General features: G+C 35.0%; 1 protein-coding gene across 7 annotated transcripts in view; it reads left to right on the top strand.

Moving 5' to 3' along the window:
- The window catches only part of LOC120768404 (serine/threonine-protein kinase GA29083), a 72,005-nt gene that overhangs the window by 36,310 nt on the left and 17,734 nt on the right, over positions 1–17,961 (top strand). For 2 of the 7 annotated variants that reach the window (XM_040095085.1, XM_040095079.1), the window contains exon 1: positions 17,362–17,441. The exons of 4 other annotated variants lie outside the window; for them this stretch is intronic. In XM_040095085.1, the coding sequence (XP_039951019.1) occupies positions 17,377–17,441 (65 nt within the window). In that variant the 5' untranslated portion in view covers positions 17,362–17,376. Of the gene's footprint in view, positions 1–11,918; positions 11,948–17,361; positions 17,442–17,961 lie in introns of those variants that run through there. One more of the 7 variants, XM_040095084.1, reaches the window with a different exon arrangement.

Here is a 17,961-nt window from a genome sequence, read left to right as displayed (position 1 = left end):
ACTCAAAGACCTGTATAAAATTTCATTAAGTTTGGTGGAATAGTTCGCGAGAAATCTTGACAACCGACTTTGAAAACACAATTTCGGGAAAAAGTTTAAGGGATCGTCTTAGAGTGACCCTCCGAAAAATCACAGTTTTTCGCGATTTTTTTTTATGTTGAAGTTAACTAATCGGTCCAGTTTGTATAATAGTTAAATAAATATGGTGTGCGGTGTCCACGATTGTGGCCGCAATTTTGATCTAAAACAAAAGTTTCAAAAAATTTATTAATCTGTAGGAAAGTCGCTATCGCGAAGATTTCAAGAAAAAAACTTACATAGCGCGATAGAGAATGACGTTAAAAATGTGCTCTCCAAATTGGAACTAGATATCATCAAAACTCTTTCTTTGAGAATGGAAACCGTTTTGACAAACACCATTCTGAGAAAAACGCGTTTAAAGATTGGAATTGGAGCGTTCGCCACTCTGTTCCCTTTCTACAAGCGATAATTTAAATTTCGATTTGAAAATTTGAGAGAATGTTTATTACAGTGCATACTGTACGATAATGGAACAAAAAAAATCGATTATTCGAAAATTTCACATTGAGACGATCGCTTAAAATTTTTAAGTGAATATATAGCTCACCTCGAGCGCGCACTTTTTTAAAACTATATCTCCAAAACTATTACTCGGATTAACTTCTGCATTTTGCATAATATTCAAGAGATGTTATGGAATTAGATAAGACCACAAAAAATGGATTTTTTGAAGCCGCGAAACCCGTTTGTCAAACAAACACCATAACTGGGTCTTCAAACGAAGCATATGGTAGGTAATTTATTTTGAATGTCAAGCAAAAGGAATCGAATATCTCTTAAAAGGCCACTTATGGGCAACAATGGCCCCAGGGAAGCTATAATATTGTATGGCAGCTATATGCTAAAGAGTTCCGATATAAATAATATGTACGAAAAATATAGAAAAAAATAATTTATACCAAATTTCGTGAGGATATCTGGTCAAATAAAAAGTTTTCTATACAAGAACTTGATTTGCATCGATCAGTTTGTATGACAGCTACATGCTATAGTCGTCCGATATCGGCGATTCTAACTAATGACTAACTTTTTGAGAAGAAAAGGACGTATGTAGACATATGTAAATTTTATAGGGTCTCCGACGTTACTTACAGGATGTTACAACTTAAGGGGTTATATACAGTTAGGAGGTCGAAAAAAAGCCATTTTTCAAGAATTTGTTCTAAGAAAACTATTTCGTTTATTGATTTGAAACTTGGCAGGTATATTACGATAACCTTAAACTATATTCACATATTTTTTTTTGCCAAAAATAATTATCGGTAACGTAAATATTGCCAATTTTGCCTCAGAGGCAAAAGGCCTCTTGCGGTGAGCACGATATCTCTGGACTAGATCATTTGAAATGCAAAAAAACAAATAAATTTCATTAATTTAATGAATAATCTAGTGATTGATCGAAGGAATTAGCAAAAAAAAATTTGTTAACAAAATGGCGGCTACTCAATGCAAAAGTTTGATTTTCGACCAAAATTCGGGTCTTTAATTGTTTAAAAAAAAAAGAAATTGTCATCGGATGGGGAAATTCTTCAATTAATTACTAAAAAATATAGTTAAGAAGCTTGTGTAAAAATTTCAGACCGATCGGTTTAGCCGTTTCTGAGAAACACCGTGAAAACACCGTTTCGAGAAGAACGAGTTTAAAGTTTTGAAAGCACTTTACATGTAGTCGGCGCGCCATCACTAATGTGTCTATAACTTCGAAAATATTCGTCGGATCGACTTGAAATTTTGTACGTGCATACTCAGATATATATATATTAAGAAAACGCAAAAAAAAAATCGATTTTTTGAAAATCCTAACTGTATATAACCCCTTAATATACCTTGTTCAGGGCGTAACGCCACTTCCACAGCACAGCGGACTAGACAGCTTAGTTTTTTTCATTATTCTACTAATTGAGATTTCAAGCCCTAAAGGGTAACTTAAGTGAAAAAAAACGATTTTTCAAAATTCTAAACTAGTCCAGCCACTTTAACAAATACATAAAAATGAAGAGACCTATAAATTTAAATACTTTAGACTAAAATATGCGTGTGAAATTGTTCATACTAATATGAGGATGAATATTTGAATGCAATTTTATACAATTGTGCAATTTTTACACATTTCCATCTACTTGTATGCATTAGCATGCAAATCCATCTGCCATCTCTTTTTCGGTCCTCCTATTTATCTCCACTCTACCAATGGTGCATTATCTCATATGATTTCTCGTATAGTTAGTGTTTGTTCAACTGCACTGGATTTGCAATGAAAAACGTTTTTGTTCTTAAAATATACACATAAGAATGCAAAAAATACAACTACAACACAATCCAAAGTAAAAATAATAATGCCAGCACTTGTTTGCCAACGCACATTGCCAAGCACCAACCAAAAAAGCATGGCAAAAAGCTAGGTTAGCTTACGGATAGTTTCGCACAAGCAACAATGGATGCTGCCGACTGCTTCCTTGCGTGCTCAGCTGTGCATTATACGAGTATGTATAAGTACATTGTTAGTTGCTAAATACTGGCATACCATATAATGTATATGTACATACATACATACATTGTACTACTTACATATTTGCTTGGAAAATGGCATTAAAACTATCGAAAGTATGTGAAAAGTTCAAGGATTTGCGCTCGTCATACATTTCTAATGCAGACGTTTGTCACGCGATACATGAGCAGTGAAAACTTTCTGTGGTAATTAAATAAAAAATTCTAACTTTTTGTTGCCTAAACGTAACTGTTTTTTGGTTTGGTGTAATATATCCCTTGCATTTGAGAAAAATTAAGCTTTTTTCCAAGTGCTGCGGTCATTAAGAAAGACGTAATCATCGCCGCATAAATGACCTTGCGTGCCATTCTATTGTTGTTATGTAGATTTTTTGCTCCCAATCCAGTTACCACCTTTCACTTGAAACTTTTTGCTACCCGTCGAAGTGTGTTTGCATACGCATACATTAATATCAATAAATACAATAATTTTTTCTTGTCGGCAACTTTTTCTATATTCTTAAATGGCTGAGTTTTGTTTGCTTTACTTTGCTCACACTTTTCCGCAACTGTTTCTTACGTCGTTGCCACACGTATAGCCATGTCGTATGTCATTAGCGACATTCAAGCCGCACTACATATTATTTTTCTTACTAATACAGTCTTTGTTAACGGTAATTACTCACAGCTCAGGCACTAAACTCTTTGCCCCATTTTGAATAATTAAGATTGAAGCGTCATAGGTGAAGTGCGTACCTTTTCGCCTGTATATTATATTTAGTTAATTAAGCTAACAAACTTTTGTTTTACTTGCTCGAAAGCTACACGACTGGTAGTGGGTTAATTTTCGTAAATTTTCTTGTAATATAATTACAAGAGTAGATCTGAAGACGCTAATAATGTGGCGTGTATAAAAACTTTCTGTGCCTTTTCATTAATATTCATAACGTCATTAATTCGTCAACATTTTCTTATAATATTTACTCTAATTAGTAAGTGAATAAATTCGTTTCAACAAAGCGGTAGATTGCGGGAGAGAGTAGTAGTTTTTATAAAGACTCCAGCCGGCGAGAGCATTTTATGAAAAGTCTTTTTATGTCGGAAAGACACTTACATAAAAATTTGCTATTGTGTGCCCAGAAGAAATCTTCCGCTACAAAAATAACTTTGAAGCCACGATCAGCAGAGCCATGAGTCATCTACTTCACCAGGCTTCAGCGCTGAGCACTTAAATGTGCTTTACAATTTTAAATCGCGTCCATGCTATTGTTGGATTTTTATGATAGCGAATGACTAGCCTATTAAATTAATCTTTGAATATCTTCAATATATTTTTTTAATGTCCATTAAATAAAACGTTATTATGTACGTATAAATGGAAGTACATTCTTAAGCCTTTAGCTCTGTATACATACATATGTTAGGCCAATAAGTATTTGATTTGAATCGAAGTTCACAATTAATTGTTAATCGATTTTAATTGATGTCATGCACCGATATTTATGTCATCGCTTTTTTTATAGAGAAGATTACAACTACAGTGGCTTAAGCAAATTGGCGACATTTTATTATTTCTTCTTACAATACATATAGTACTATAGTATTTCAGTTGTTATTCCCAACAAATCAAAACTTTATATTTTTATACCATGAATAGGGTGTAGAAAGTTGGTCACTAATTTTTAATTTCCAAAAGAAAAAGGCGGAGACCTCATAAACAATACATATACATATGTGACCTGGTCTACGAAAAGGGAGCTAACGTGCGAAAACTAGTTTTCTGGGAAAAGCTGTTAAAAATAATCGTCAGTTTCTCGTTATCTCATTAATTGTTCTCCTTTTTTTTTGACACCTAAGCCCCCTTTCCGTAGACCAGGTCACATATAATCAATTTAGCCATGTACGATCCAACAACGAGTCGAAATTATTAAAATTTACTGCAGAAATTCGGAGTTAGTGGCCTCAACTTTAAGAGCGCTATGTCCAAATTATGGTCGCCGTAATCGTCCTATCAGATCAAAAATTGAGCGTCTAATGAAAAAATTTTAAACCACAGGCATAGTACAAAATGTTCCCGTCTCGGTGAGACAAAGAAGTGCGCATAGTGTCGAGAATATTGCTGCCGCTAGTCCATCAATTGAGGAAGACCGAAACCGGTCTCTCACACGTCGTTCTCAAGCGTTGAGCATCTCTGTGACGTCATTTTGGCGAATTTTGCGAAAAGATCTTGGCCTACATCCTTACAAAAACAAATTGACGGAAGAACTGAACCGCTTCACTACCAAAATCGTCGTATCTTTGTGAATTGGACAACTTGAAAATGATTCGGATTTTCATCGAAAAACTATCTTCAGTCATGAGGCCCATTTTTTGCCTGAATAGCTTTCTCAATAAGCAAAATATGCGCTATTGGTCAAGCAGCAATACACACATACTCCATGAGTCACCATTGCATCCCGAAAAAATTAAGGGTTGGTGTGGTTTATGAGGCGGCGGCGTCATTGAGCCGTACTTCTTGGACTTGAACAATATGTGGTTCCAACAGGACAGACGCCACAAGCCACACAGCGAATGTCACAATCGATTTATTGAAACCCAAGTTTGATGAACGTGTTATCTCGCGAAATGGCGCAGTCAATTGGACGCCTCGGTCGTGCGATTTGACGCCGTCAGACTATTTCCTGTGGGGCTACGTCAAATCTATGGTCTATGCCAACAAGCTAGCGATAATTGATGAACTTAGTACGAATATCGAACGTGAAATTACAGTATCAGGCGATTTGTGCTTGAAACCGTTGAAAATCGGGTTCAGTGTCTGGGCTTCTGCAATCGTGCCCGTGTTGGACATGCAAAAGAAATCGAGTTCCATACATAATGGCAACGAATGTACTTTCACGGGAATAAAGAATTTATTGAAAAACCCGTTAGCTGCCATATAAACGCATCGTTAAAAATCAAGTCCTTGTATGGACAACTTTTTTATTTGACAAGATATATTCCTAAAAATTTTCAAGGATTAAAGCCAAAGCCAATGATACAATTTCCGATCAAATGGCTTAGATCGGGCCGCTATAGTATAAGGAATAGTTCAAAACCAAGTCCTTTTATTGAACACTATTCCAGTTGACAATATATAGTATATCCCGGAGGAACTCAGTATATGGATTTTAAGACCATTTATTGATGTAAACTTGAGAAAATAATCAACTATTAAAAAGCCAATTTAAATCCAGGCCGGTAATAAAAACCAATGCAATAAAATATTTTCAATAAAATTGCAACGACATGTCCACTAAAGTGCTCAATTGCTTGTTCTTTGCAAGCTATAAAGTTTCTTATACAAATCTGCGATTCACCATAAGAAAATAAGATAAAAGTATGAGTAGAGTAATAAGGCAAACGAATTTATGGCAGAATTACCTATTTTTATATTTTTATTCAAGGACTGATTTTCATGTCTCAAGAAGTGCAAACAACTGCAGTTCTTCGCCACGTCAAATCGCTTTCATACATTTTTTTTCTTATCGAAGCGTGTTTTTGCATAGATGCATTTAAATTCGAGTCTCCGAGTCAAGTTGGAGCAAAATTTATGTAAAGAAAAAAATAATTGTGCCACTGCCTGTGGTGCTGTCGCTGCGTTTGCATGTGCTTATTGGCGCTAACGGCTAAAATATAGTAAAATATACATGTCCATAGAATAGCCGCCACAATCCACGCTGCCGGCAGTGCAAGCACTCAAATTACTTGTTTAAAGCTGGCTTATGCTTCTAGTCATATGTAAAGGCCAACTTCAGAAAGCCGGTGACAACAGTATAAGCACAATTTATGTAGGAAATAAATGTCTTGTCACTCAGCAGCATTTGTCATGGCACATGAAGAACAATAACAACCACTAAACAATGAAGTTGTAATCATCAGACAGACGCCTTTTGCACTTGAAAGTCATACTCATATTGCAATGCAGTGCTCATTGCTGATTAGGCTGATCAGTATATTTTTTGTCGAACAACGATTTTTTTTTGCAATTAAAAAAATAATTAACTGAAATTTTAAATATTTAATTTAAAAATAAATACCAAAATTCGTCTTCTTCTTTACTAGCGTAGATACTGCTTACGCGATTATAGCCGAGTTAACAACAGCGCGCCAGTCGTTCCTTCTTTTCGCAACGTGACGCCAATAGGAGATTCCAAGCGAAGCCAGGTCATTCTCCACCTGGTCTTTCCAATGGAGTGGAGGTCTTCCTCTTCCTCTGTTTCCCCCGGCGGGTACTGCGTTGAATACTTACAGAGCTGGAGTGTTTTCGTCCATACGTCCATACATGGCAAGAGTTATTCTGCGATGGATTCGAGGCTTGTTGCTGTTAATACCGGTTGCAAGATCGACGAAATTATCTACGACCTCGGAAGTTATGACTGTCAACGTGGACGTGGGCGCTTAGTCGCGAGTGCGACGACTGTTTGTTTGATAGCAGGAGATATTTCGTCGTTCACTACCAGACCCTTATACTTCGCCTTCTTATCCATTCTGGAGAAAGCAGAACTAACGACGCGGTTGTTGAGACCAATGATATACGTATCAATATCATCGGCGTACGCCAGCAGCTGTACACTATTATAAAAGATTGTGCCTTCTCGATTCAGCTATGGAGCTCGAATTATTTTCTCCAGCAGTAGATTGAAGAAGTCGCATGATAGGCAGTCGACTTGTCTGAAAACCCGATCCTCACGGAGCTTTTGGTATTGCTCAACATCAGTTTACACAGTTATATTAGTTTTGCGGGGATACCAAATACAGACATCGCGGCATAAAGACAGTTCCTATAGTAGATTTTCTTAGAAAATGAAAAAAAAACACCATACCTGATTTTATTCGATTTTTCCAAAATCCAGACTTTATTCTTTTTCACCGCAGATTTTTTCAAATTTTCGTAAAAATGCAAGTATAAATAAGCATTTTTAGCTTGAAAAAATAAAAATTAAAAAAAAGAAATTTATTTATTTTCATTTAAATTATTTCCAATTCTTTGTGTTTATGAAATAAGTAATGTTGTTTTGAGAAACAAAAAAATAATTTTATTCATTCGGTTAAAAAATGTGTCACCGATCACCCTAATACGTGCTCGTACATGCAAATCGCGTGGAAGTTAGTGCTATCTTCATGTAAAGAAAGGTGAATAGCTAATGCGAAAGCCTAATCATGACTTTTGTATGCCGTGGTATTGAAAATGTCTTCCGGGCATTACCGTAGACTGACTGCCACGCCAACGGCCAACCAGCCAACCGGCGAACCAACCAAGCGAAGTAAGGCATTTCAACTAATGTAACCTGCATGCGCCTCAGAACATACTATACATCCATATGCATCTACAGTTCACCCACGCGGTGAGCGCGCAGAGACACACTCTAGATTACGGTGCAATGTTCAACCACCCGCGTTATAACAGACTTTCGTACACTCGTAATGCATTATTCCACTTTCTTACGCTGTCGCTGTAAAATTGGCAAAATATGCAAAGACGCATACACATACTCATGCATACCGCAATGTTCGCATAGGTATTTTCTCCCTTATCGAAAATTAATCAACGGTGTATTTGCTGCCGCATTGCGGCTTAGAAACTAAATCGTATGCGAGAGCTTTGAGTTCCTTCTTGCCATGCTCACACGTCTATTAGTTCGCCGGTTTGTCTGTTTACCTGCATTTGTTGTTGGCACTGTGTTTTGTTGATTGTTTATTTGTTTTCTTTACTTCACCTTGATTTTGTATCTCATTCGTTTTTAAAGTTACTTTTTTTTGTAGCCACGTTTTCATTACCGCCGGCATGCGTTGTGTTGTGCGCGCTCAACGGAACAATGATTTTTATTTGTCACAAGCAAAGAGAAATTCAAAAAGAGCGAAATTTCAGCGTTGAAAGGCAATTGTGTAGACGTCGTTAGTTAATCAGTTAAGCAAGAAGCGCTTTTTACAGTTAAACTTGAAAAATAAAATATTTATTTTGCATTTCTTTATTATGGTGCCAATTAAAATATTGATTAATCAGCTGACGCCAAAGTTCATTTCTGCAAGCGAAATGTTCCAAATTTGCATTTTGTCCATGACTTGCATTTGGCTTTGTTGAGTTATTAAATTTAATTAAATGCTTGTTTTTAGAAATAATGATTTATTTTTCAATCAAGCGACTTGAAAAGAAATGAAAATCAGACCATTTATTATATTAATACACGCATAGAATAAAAAAAAAAACGAATTTGTCACACCTCTCAATAGAATCTGTAAATAATACTGATATATCTTGTGATGAAATTTGACTCGGTCTAGTAAAAACTGAGGCTGCAGAATTAGTTAGAAATCGCATCAAGCGCAGGCATTCTATAGGATGGCTACTTCTCTTGGACCTAGGAACCGAACTCCATCTGGTATCGCAAAAGACCAAACTCTATGCTTGGCTTATTGGCCTACCAGTTTAACCTAACCTAACCTTGATGCCCGTATGAAGTCTTATGTTTGTTGTTTACGTCCCGAAAAGTTGGACTCCCGATTTTTTCCATGGAAAAGAAATTGAGCAAAGAGTTTACTTAGAATTTTGTGTTTCTAATAGATTCACGCCTAAAGAATCGTTGAAAATGTTGCAAAAGTGTGTTAGGGAGTCTACTTTATATCGAGCACAAAGCATTCAGTGAAGCTCGTAAAGTCATCTAAAACTTGGGTCATGCGAGTCGTCTCTTTTGATTCATGTTTTAAATATGAATGATGCCAATGCTAGGCTCTTACCAAAATACCTCATACTTTGCAAATACGACGTCGAGCAGAGGTCACATTAGAAATGCTTCATAGCATCAAATGCTAGTTATGAGACGTGGGCTTATGAATGCGACGTTCAATAATCTTGCGAATGGGCCGAAACCGAAAAAAAAACAAAATTTGCTGCTGGACCATCTAGTCCATTCCAGCCGAGGTTAATAACAAGTGTAAATTGCATTATGCATTGCCATGTTTGTATCCAGATTCAGCTTCAGGAAACGTACTATTAAGACTAGTTTAAATTTCGCGCAAAAACCCATTCGTCAAAATATTTTTTTTCTAGATTGATATGACTGTCAATGACGTCAGTGTTAAAAATCACATCAAAATAATCATTAATGTTTAGTTTACGCTTGTGTTTCTGAAATACATAAAGTGCATTCGGCGATAATTGTTTGTCGCGAGCAAGTGTTTTTGATTGGGAGAAATTCTTCAAAGAGGGTCGAGAACGCGTTGACGACAAACAACGCCCAGGTCGGCCATCAACATCAACTGATGATCAACACTTCAATAAAATAAAGGATTGGTACTTGAGAATAGCGATTGAGAATCAGCGATTAATAGTCAGAGATCGATCTCATTGGTATCGTTGGAATATCCAAATAATCAGTGAAAGATCATTTGGGCCTAAGAAAAGTTAAAGCACGACAAGCACTCAAAATACCTAAATTTTGTTCGACAAACAGCGGTTAACGTCTGTGAAACAATACTTTCCGACTACCAGTAGGTCATAACACGTATTATTACTGGCGATGATTACATCTATGCTTATGACCCGGAAACCGACGATCAATCGGCCGAATATCGCAGCAAAAGTGAGGCGAAAGCAGGTCAAAAATCAAGGTTATGTTGACAGTTTTCTTCGATTACCGAGGTGTGGCGCACTCCGTATTCCTCCCGAATGGCCAAACTGTCTACAAGGAATATTATTTGAGTTTTATACGTCGTTTGCGCGAAGCTATTCGTAAAAAGAGACCGGAATTATGAACCGACAACTCTTGGTTTTTGCACCACGATTATGCACCGTCGCATACTGCATTGATTATTCGTGAGTTTTTCGGCAAATTTTCAAGCAATATCGTGCCACAACCACCGTATTCGCCTAATTTAGCTCCGTGTGACGTCTGGCTATTCAGCAAACTCAAACAACCGCTCCGGAGAAACCGTTTTGAGTCAATTGAAGGCATTAAACGTGAATCACTCCGCCTATTGAAGACTATTCCGGAAATTGACTTAAACAAATATTTCGAGGATTGGAAAAAATGTTGGCACAAGTGTATTGGGGTCAAGAGGACTACTTTGAGGGAGACAACATAGACTTTAAAGAATAGATTAAGAATTTTAAAATTATGAAAAATAGTCTGGCTCACAAAGTGGGTAACCAAAAAGTCGAAACCCCTTTTGCTATGGTACTCGCCATTGATAGTAACTTTGGCATACATTGTAGAAGGTATGAACCAATGCATTTAATATGTAGTACAATTATTTGCATGAAAACCTGTCAAAGTGCTCTAAACATAACTGTAAAATACATGTTTTTACTTTGACAGCTGTTTTTGACATTCTTTTGAAATTCTATAGCTCAGAATAATATCCATACAAACTTATTTGCATGTTTTTAACGCGCTCATTTTCCACGCTTATAACTGTAATACCAATGAAAATTCAAAACAATCAAATACGTTTGCAATTTACACAGAAAATTGTAATTAATTTTGTTATTGCGACTACTGTACATGGCGGCAACGCTTTCTCTCTCTTATAACGCTATATTATAACTTTATAACTATCGTAAGCATATAATAGTGTGTGTTAGCACAGTCAGTGTTTTGCTGAAGTCAGCGCGAACTTTGGCATTTCGTGAAATGCACAGCAAACAAAATAAAATTGCAGTAGCAACAGCAGTCGCGGCAACAATATTGCCTTCCGTTTACGCCAAACACTCCAACGTGTGCAAGACATTCGAAAATTCTCATTTCAATGATTATATGCCGTCAGTTAGATGCACTCAGACGTTACAGCAGACATACAGTTACATATTTTAAGTTTCCCACGTTTTCATAACCACCGAAGGTTATCTGCCGCATAGCAGCACTTGCTGTTTCCGTCAAGTGTTGGCTTCCACGAACACCCACTCGCTCGTTCGATTTTGTCATCTTGCGGTTTATTGGTGTTGTAACTATTTATGGTATGACGGCGGGTGTGGATATTTGGGTGTGGCATTGCCAAACTTTATTCAATTCAACCTGCATAATTCTTTTGATGGCACATGCAAATTTGGAATAAGTAAATATTCAATCAGGCGTTTAAAAATATCTGTCTGGGGACGTCTTATAAATTTTTTTCTACTTTTTTTACTTAGTTTGCAATGACTGATTTTTTTCTATTACCCTTGCTAACTAATATTTCAGACTGTAATTTTTTAACAAATAAATTATGATTATTACTATTCTTATAAATTTGTATTATGCTAATGAAGTGTCTGAAAATTATATTTAACTTTATCTTCTTCTTCTTTTTTAGGTAAATTGGATAATAAAAAACTTAACATTGCAGACTATTGTTAAAACAAAAGGTAAATTATAAATCAGCTGTGTTTATGTCAAAACAGCTGAGTTGTGTGATTTGTTGCGCAAATATTTTATTAAATGTATTTGTAAAAGCATACCATATAATATATACATATGTATTTGATCAAAATTGACCCAGACTGACAAAAAAACTACAGTTTCCCGTATTTTATTACAAATCTTTATTATCGCCTTCAAAGTAGGCTCCTGAGCTAAAAAAAGCTTACCAACACTTAATCCAATTTTTCATACATCTCCGACTAAAATGACCTTCAGTGTCTTCCGCGAATGACATTTAATAGCTTGAATAGATTTAACTTTTTCTGTTTCGAAAATAGAAATAAAATCACAGGGAGCCAACTCTGGCGAATATGCTGGCTCTCGTTTCGTGTTTGGCCAAAAGTCAGTCACATCATGCTAATTGTGACGACGCATTATCGTGGTGAATAACTCATGAATTTTCTGCCCACAAATCCGGTCCTATACAATAACCTGTAATCAAAAAAATAAAATAAAATAAAACTTTGATCATCCCCTTGATATTTGACCGACTTCAACGTTTTTTAGGTTTCGGCTTGTTTAAGCTTGGTAACATTTACCTTCAACTTAAAACACAACCGCAGATTAATGTACATCTAAATTATGACTTTGTAATGTATTTCAAGTCTCCCATATTTCGACTAGTAACTGGCGAATGATACGCGTTTTGTTTTGCTCCAAGGCCTGCACGGAATTGCCAGCATAGACTTTAGGCTTTAACATATTCTCACAGGAAAAAGTCGAATATCACAAAATATTGGTGGCCAATCATCCGGCCCAAAATGTGAAATTATCTGCTCACCGAAGTATTCTCTCAATAAATCCATTGATTGATGTGATGTGTACGAAGGGGCGCGTCTTGTTGAACGCAAATTTCGCCGAGATCACGAGCTTCAATTTCAGACATCAAATAGTCTGTTATCATGGCGCGATAACGGTCTTCATTGACGATTACATTCTCTCCGGCATCATTGAAATGGCAGCTCTTGAATCTCTTCAGGTTGCTTTTCGTCCCAAATGCGCCAATTTTCCTTGTTTACATACGCATTGAGCCAGAAATTGTTCTCAACGCTGAAAAAAATTAGGCTCGAAAACATAGGATCTTCTTGGAACTTTTCAAGAGCCCCTAGAACAAAGCGATGTCGCTTGGAAAGGTCGAGTGGCTTCAGTTCTTACATAAGATTTCAATTTGAGATCACGACGTAAAATGCGCCAAGTTCCATACGTCTGTACGAGTTGCTGCGAACGGCGCCGAATTGACTCTCCACGGTTCCGTGTACACTCTCAGCTATGGCTGCTATATTTTCTTCACTGCGTGCTGGACATAATCTATTCGGTCGAATATTATCAAATAATGAATGCTGGGTCTCAAGATGAGTGATGGTGCTGCGAATATTAGACTCAGTAGGCCGATTATGTTGACCATAAATTAAACGAAGCGCGCGAAACACATTCTTTACAGAACGTGAAATTTCGTAATATAATTAAACGATTTTTAAACATTGTTCAAGCGTCATTCCATGATGAAATGTTAAACAACACTGAATAAAAATATCATGACAAGTTGATACGACACACGCGTGATCTTTCAAAAAAGGCTATTGAAAAAGTATCTCTACTTGGATCACCCGCTACACTTTTCTAATATACAATTATTAGATATAAGTTCATACTCTTAACACAATAATTTGTTACAAAATACGACTATTCAGTTTTTAGCGAATTAAATTAAAATACTAACTGAAACTGTGCGAAATTTGCAACAATTACCCGAAATGTACAATAAAAAGAGGGATAAGACAAGTGTATTCATTTATCTTCATCTGGCACCACTAATCAGTTATTGTTGATTTATTTAATATCTTTAACAGCTTCTTTATAGCTAATAACGTCAACCTATATGTTTGACCACCGTGAGCTCTTGACTTTGAAAAAATATCACAATAATATCAACTTATTCATCTTCATATCATTTGTATGTAAATTCTAAGAAGTCGACAAAAATGCCAATTGTTCTTTGTGCTACTTTCACATACATAGCTCATAATACTTCCATGCCACAAACTTTAACAAAAACATACTATAACACATATTTATATATATGTATGTACATGTATATTTCTGTATCTTCGTGGCATTGTTCTGACATTCTTGCCTTCAATTTTAAAGCGTCAGCAGCCAATTGCTGTTGTGCCCTTACCAAGCCAAAGTTCAACTATGACGTTGCCAAATTTCTTTACACTTTCTCTTTGCTCACTTTACTTTGTATTACTTTCTAGTAATTCTTGTCCATTAAATGTCGCACATGAAACTTTTCTCTATTTTACTCTTATCGATTTGTGGCAAGTAACAATGTTTTGAACACAGTGGAAACTTTCATGCAGACGTTGCGTGTTTTTGTAAAGTATATACGTACATATAACGGTATACATTTTCAGTATTTGGCATTAGATTTTATCGCGGCTGCTTCATATTTTCATTTATAATTTCTTGTTGAATTCTAACGTGAGTTTCGCCGTGTGTTTCACCATTTTGCTACAAAAACTCGTTAGCCCTTAAGCACATGTGGTTGCAAGAAATCGTGTTTTCATGCCGTAAAATTCTAAGTGGCTTATTTTCAGTGGTATTACTGAAGTTTCATAATATTCACTCAAGTAGTAAGTAATATCAATTTGTAGTATACAATTTTATATACCTACCCAATCAAAGTATGACAGAAAAATTATACGAATTCACCGTAAGTTTAGGAGAAACTCATTTTCTTTTATAGAACTATAGTGACGATACTTCTCACGAACTTTTTAAAACTAAAAAATATGTATATTTTAGACTAACATTCTAAGAAAAGTTTCAAATTATTGGAAAAAGTACCATCTGATCAAAATTGATCCGGACTGGTTTGATAGAAATAGATTTTTTTTATGTTCGTGCGATATTTGATCTGTAAGTTTTGGAGAATCACATTTTCTACTATATTTCTATGGAGTCGATATTTCTAACGAACTATTAAATATTAATTCCAATAAAAAATTCCTTTAATTGAGTTGCCATTATTGGAAAAAGTACCATCTGATTAAATTTGATTCGGACTGGTTTCGATAAAAATAAATTTTTCTTATGACGTTTTTATGTGTTTGACAGCTGTTTCTTTGCGATGAGAAAAGTTTCTCTGGCGAGTTTTTTCCATGGAAGAAATGGAACGAGTTTGTTTGAAATTTTTTTTCCCAATGGAATCATGAATATAGAATCGTTGGTAATGTTACAATAGTGTTTTGGGAAGTCTACTGTATCACGAACACAAGTATTTGAGTGGCTCAAAGCATTTACTAAAAGTCGTGAAGTCATCGAAAACTTGCGTCGTGCGAGCAGTCCTTTCACCTCTGTTAATGACAATAACATCGGATAAATTAAGGAAACAGTGCTTTAAAATCGTCTTGTTGGCATTACAAATAGAAGAGGAACGAACACGAATTTATGGACTCTACACATTTTGGTTAATGGTTGGTTTTGGGTATGAAGCGTGTCAATGCTATACTCGTACCAAAGTAACTGCATTTTGTGCTAAAGCAATGAAGAGATAGCAAAAAGATGCCTGAGAACGTAGCTGAGGACCATACATTTATCAAACACATAATTACTGCTGGTGAGACCTGGTCTAAACTGCTCAACAATCTAATGAATGGTGCATAAAAAATGAGCCAAAACCAAAAAAAAAAAACAAAAATCGCTGAAGGCCAGCAATAGACTAACCTTTAACAAGCGTATGGAAAAATTGGATAAAGCGTTGGCATACTTTTGATAATAAAGATATTAAATATGACGTGAAAATATAGTTTTGTTATTATCAGTCCGAGTGAATTTTGATCAGATGGGTTTTTCAAAAACTTTCGTTTAAAAAGTAATTTACTTTTATATATAGTGTAATTGTTTCAGATATTAATTTTTAGTGTAAATAAAGCGCTGAATTTACTAATTTTATTTCATAGGTCAAATGAAAAAAATTTTTTAAAAATTTATTTGAGGCCAGAAATAATACATGTTAATAAAATAAACTAAATGGCACTTGAATCATTTATTAATAAACAATTTTGTATCAAAGACGATCCAGTGCCACTGTAGACCATAAAACCAGAAATCGGGTGGTGTCTTCCAATGATTTAATGAATGATTCAATATATTATTATATTGATGTATATATATACATATGTAAGTATATATTTAAAATTGAGAATTATTAAGAAACATTTTTGATAGCTTTGACTTTAACCTTTTTAAAGTCACGTAGTCATCAAATGCACATTTTAAAATTATCAGGACAATACTACATAAAAAGTGGTCTGATTACAAATAATTATATATGAAATTAAAAATAAAAGTGTAGTCATAGAGTTACGCAAAGTGAAATTTTACAGAAAAAATGTACGTACTGTACGGCTACAATCGCGTAAGCGGTGTCTATGCCAATGAAGAAGAAGACTATGTATAATAAATTTCTCAAAATTTCATATATTTTTTTAATTTGCAAAGATGAAATAAAGTATACTTTAAAGTTGATTTTATTTCGACAAAAGAATTTTACGAACACTGTAAAAAATGTATATTTATTGAACGGTCTCAACGCTCACACTCTCTCATACATATTCGAGCTACTTTCCCACATACGATTGATTTGTCCATATTCCGCGATACATGAAACTTATTAACTATTTACACATCACAACGCAAACATCCACTTCTCTATTCGCTTATTTGTTGTACTAAATCATTTACTCGATTTTCCAGCGCCAATACCACTATCATTTCCATTTCACTTTCAATTGGGGATCATGAATAAATAACTGCCTGAAGAAATCAATATTAAATGCGAAACGTGTGTACTTGTACAATATAAAATATAGCAATAAAAACAAAAGTCAAACTGACACTGAAATGTCAGAGGTTCAAGCCGTTTTAACAATGCTTGTGCTCTACTTTGATTGAAGACGTTTAAGTAACAAAGTGCGCAACCCTACAACAAAGCAAAAGCAGTAGCAAAACAAAAAAAAAAACGAATAATAAAGAAATCGAAATCTACAAATAAGTTCACCGGTCATATAAAGTTGTCCGTGCCGTTGCAAAAGACAATCGTACTTACAATATAGTGCACGTGGCACAAACATATAATGTAAGCCCTTGCGATTATCTGTGTGATAAATAGTTTACCAAAGCAGAAGAGAAGTAATCATACAATTCGAATTGGCTGGCAATCAGTGAAGTGTATAATACAAGCCGGTCAAGTAGCGTTGCCCTTGAGGTACTCGCGAGGCTATACCTATCTATAGTGTCTAGGAAATTGTCTTAAAGTCATCAATCAAATTCTGTTACAAGTAATTTTTCGCTTAACCAGTGCTAGAAAATGCGATATCGCAAATATAGAAAATATAGTTGGAACTCTGATGAACCTATCGTACGGCTGTCGAGGTAATTGCAGTTGATTTGATTGCGTTACTATTACTATGTGACTTTAATAACTGTAATGAGAGTATGTAGTGTACATATTGGTGATAAATAGCATATACTTACTTAGATAATTTTAGATATAATTTGTTTTTAGTTAATTATTTAACATGTTTCTATTATAGCAAGTATTTATTTTTGTTATTTTCTTTATTTTAGTGCATTTGTTTCTATTTTTATTCATACAAGTACAAAATTTAAAAATAAGCTCAATTTATTTTTAGAAATATTATTTTATACCTTAAACCAAACGAATTTCAATTCAACATCCTAACAGTGTCGCAAAACAAAGTTTAAGTTGCGAAAATATGCAAATTTTATTGTCGGAATGTACCAGTTTGAAAGATTATTATAAACCATCGTGTAATAATAAATTTAGTAGACTAATCCAATTTTCAGTTTGACTTCGGATAACACTAGTTTACAGTCATTTTGCAACTGAGATGTTAGAGGCTGCTTTTTGCTAATTTTGCTAAAAGCGAAA

The sequence above is a fragment of the Bactrocera tryoni genome, chromosome 2, assembly GCF_016617805.1.
Source record: "Bactrocera tryoni isolate S06 chromosome 2, CSIRO_BtryS06_freeze2, whole genome shotgun sequence".
NCBI classification, from domain to species: domain Eukaryota; kingdom Metazoa; phylum Arthropoda; class Insecta; order Diptera; family Tephritidae; genus Bactrocera; species Bactrocera tryoni.
Note: the sequence above shows the minus strand (reverse complement) of the source record. Positions and strands in the feature narration are given on the sequence as shown.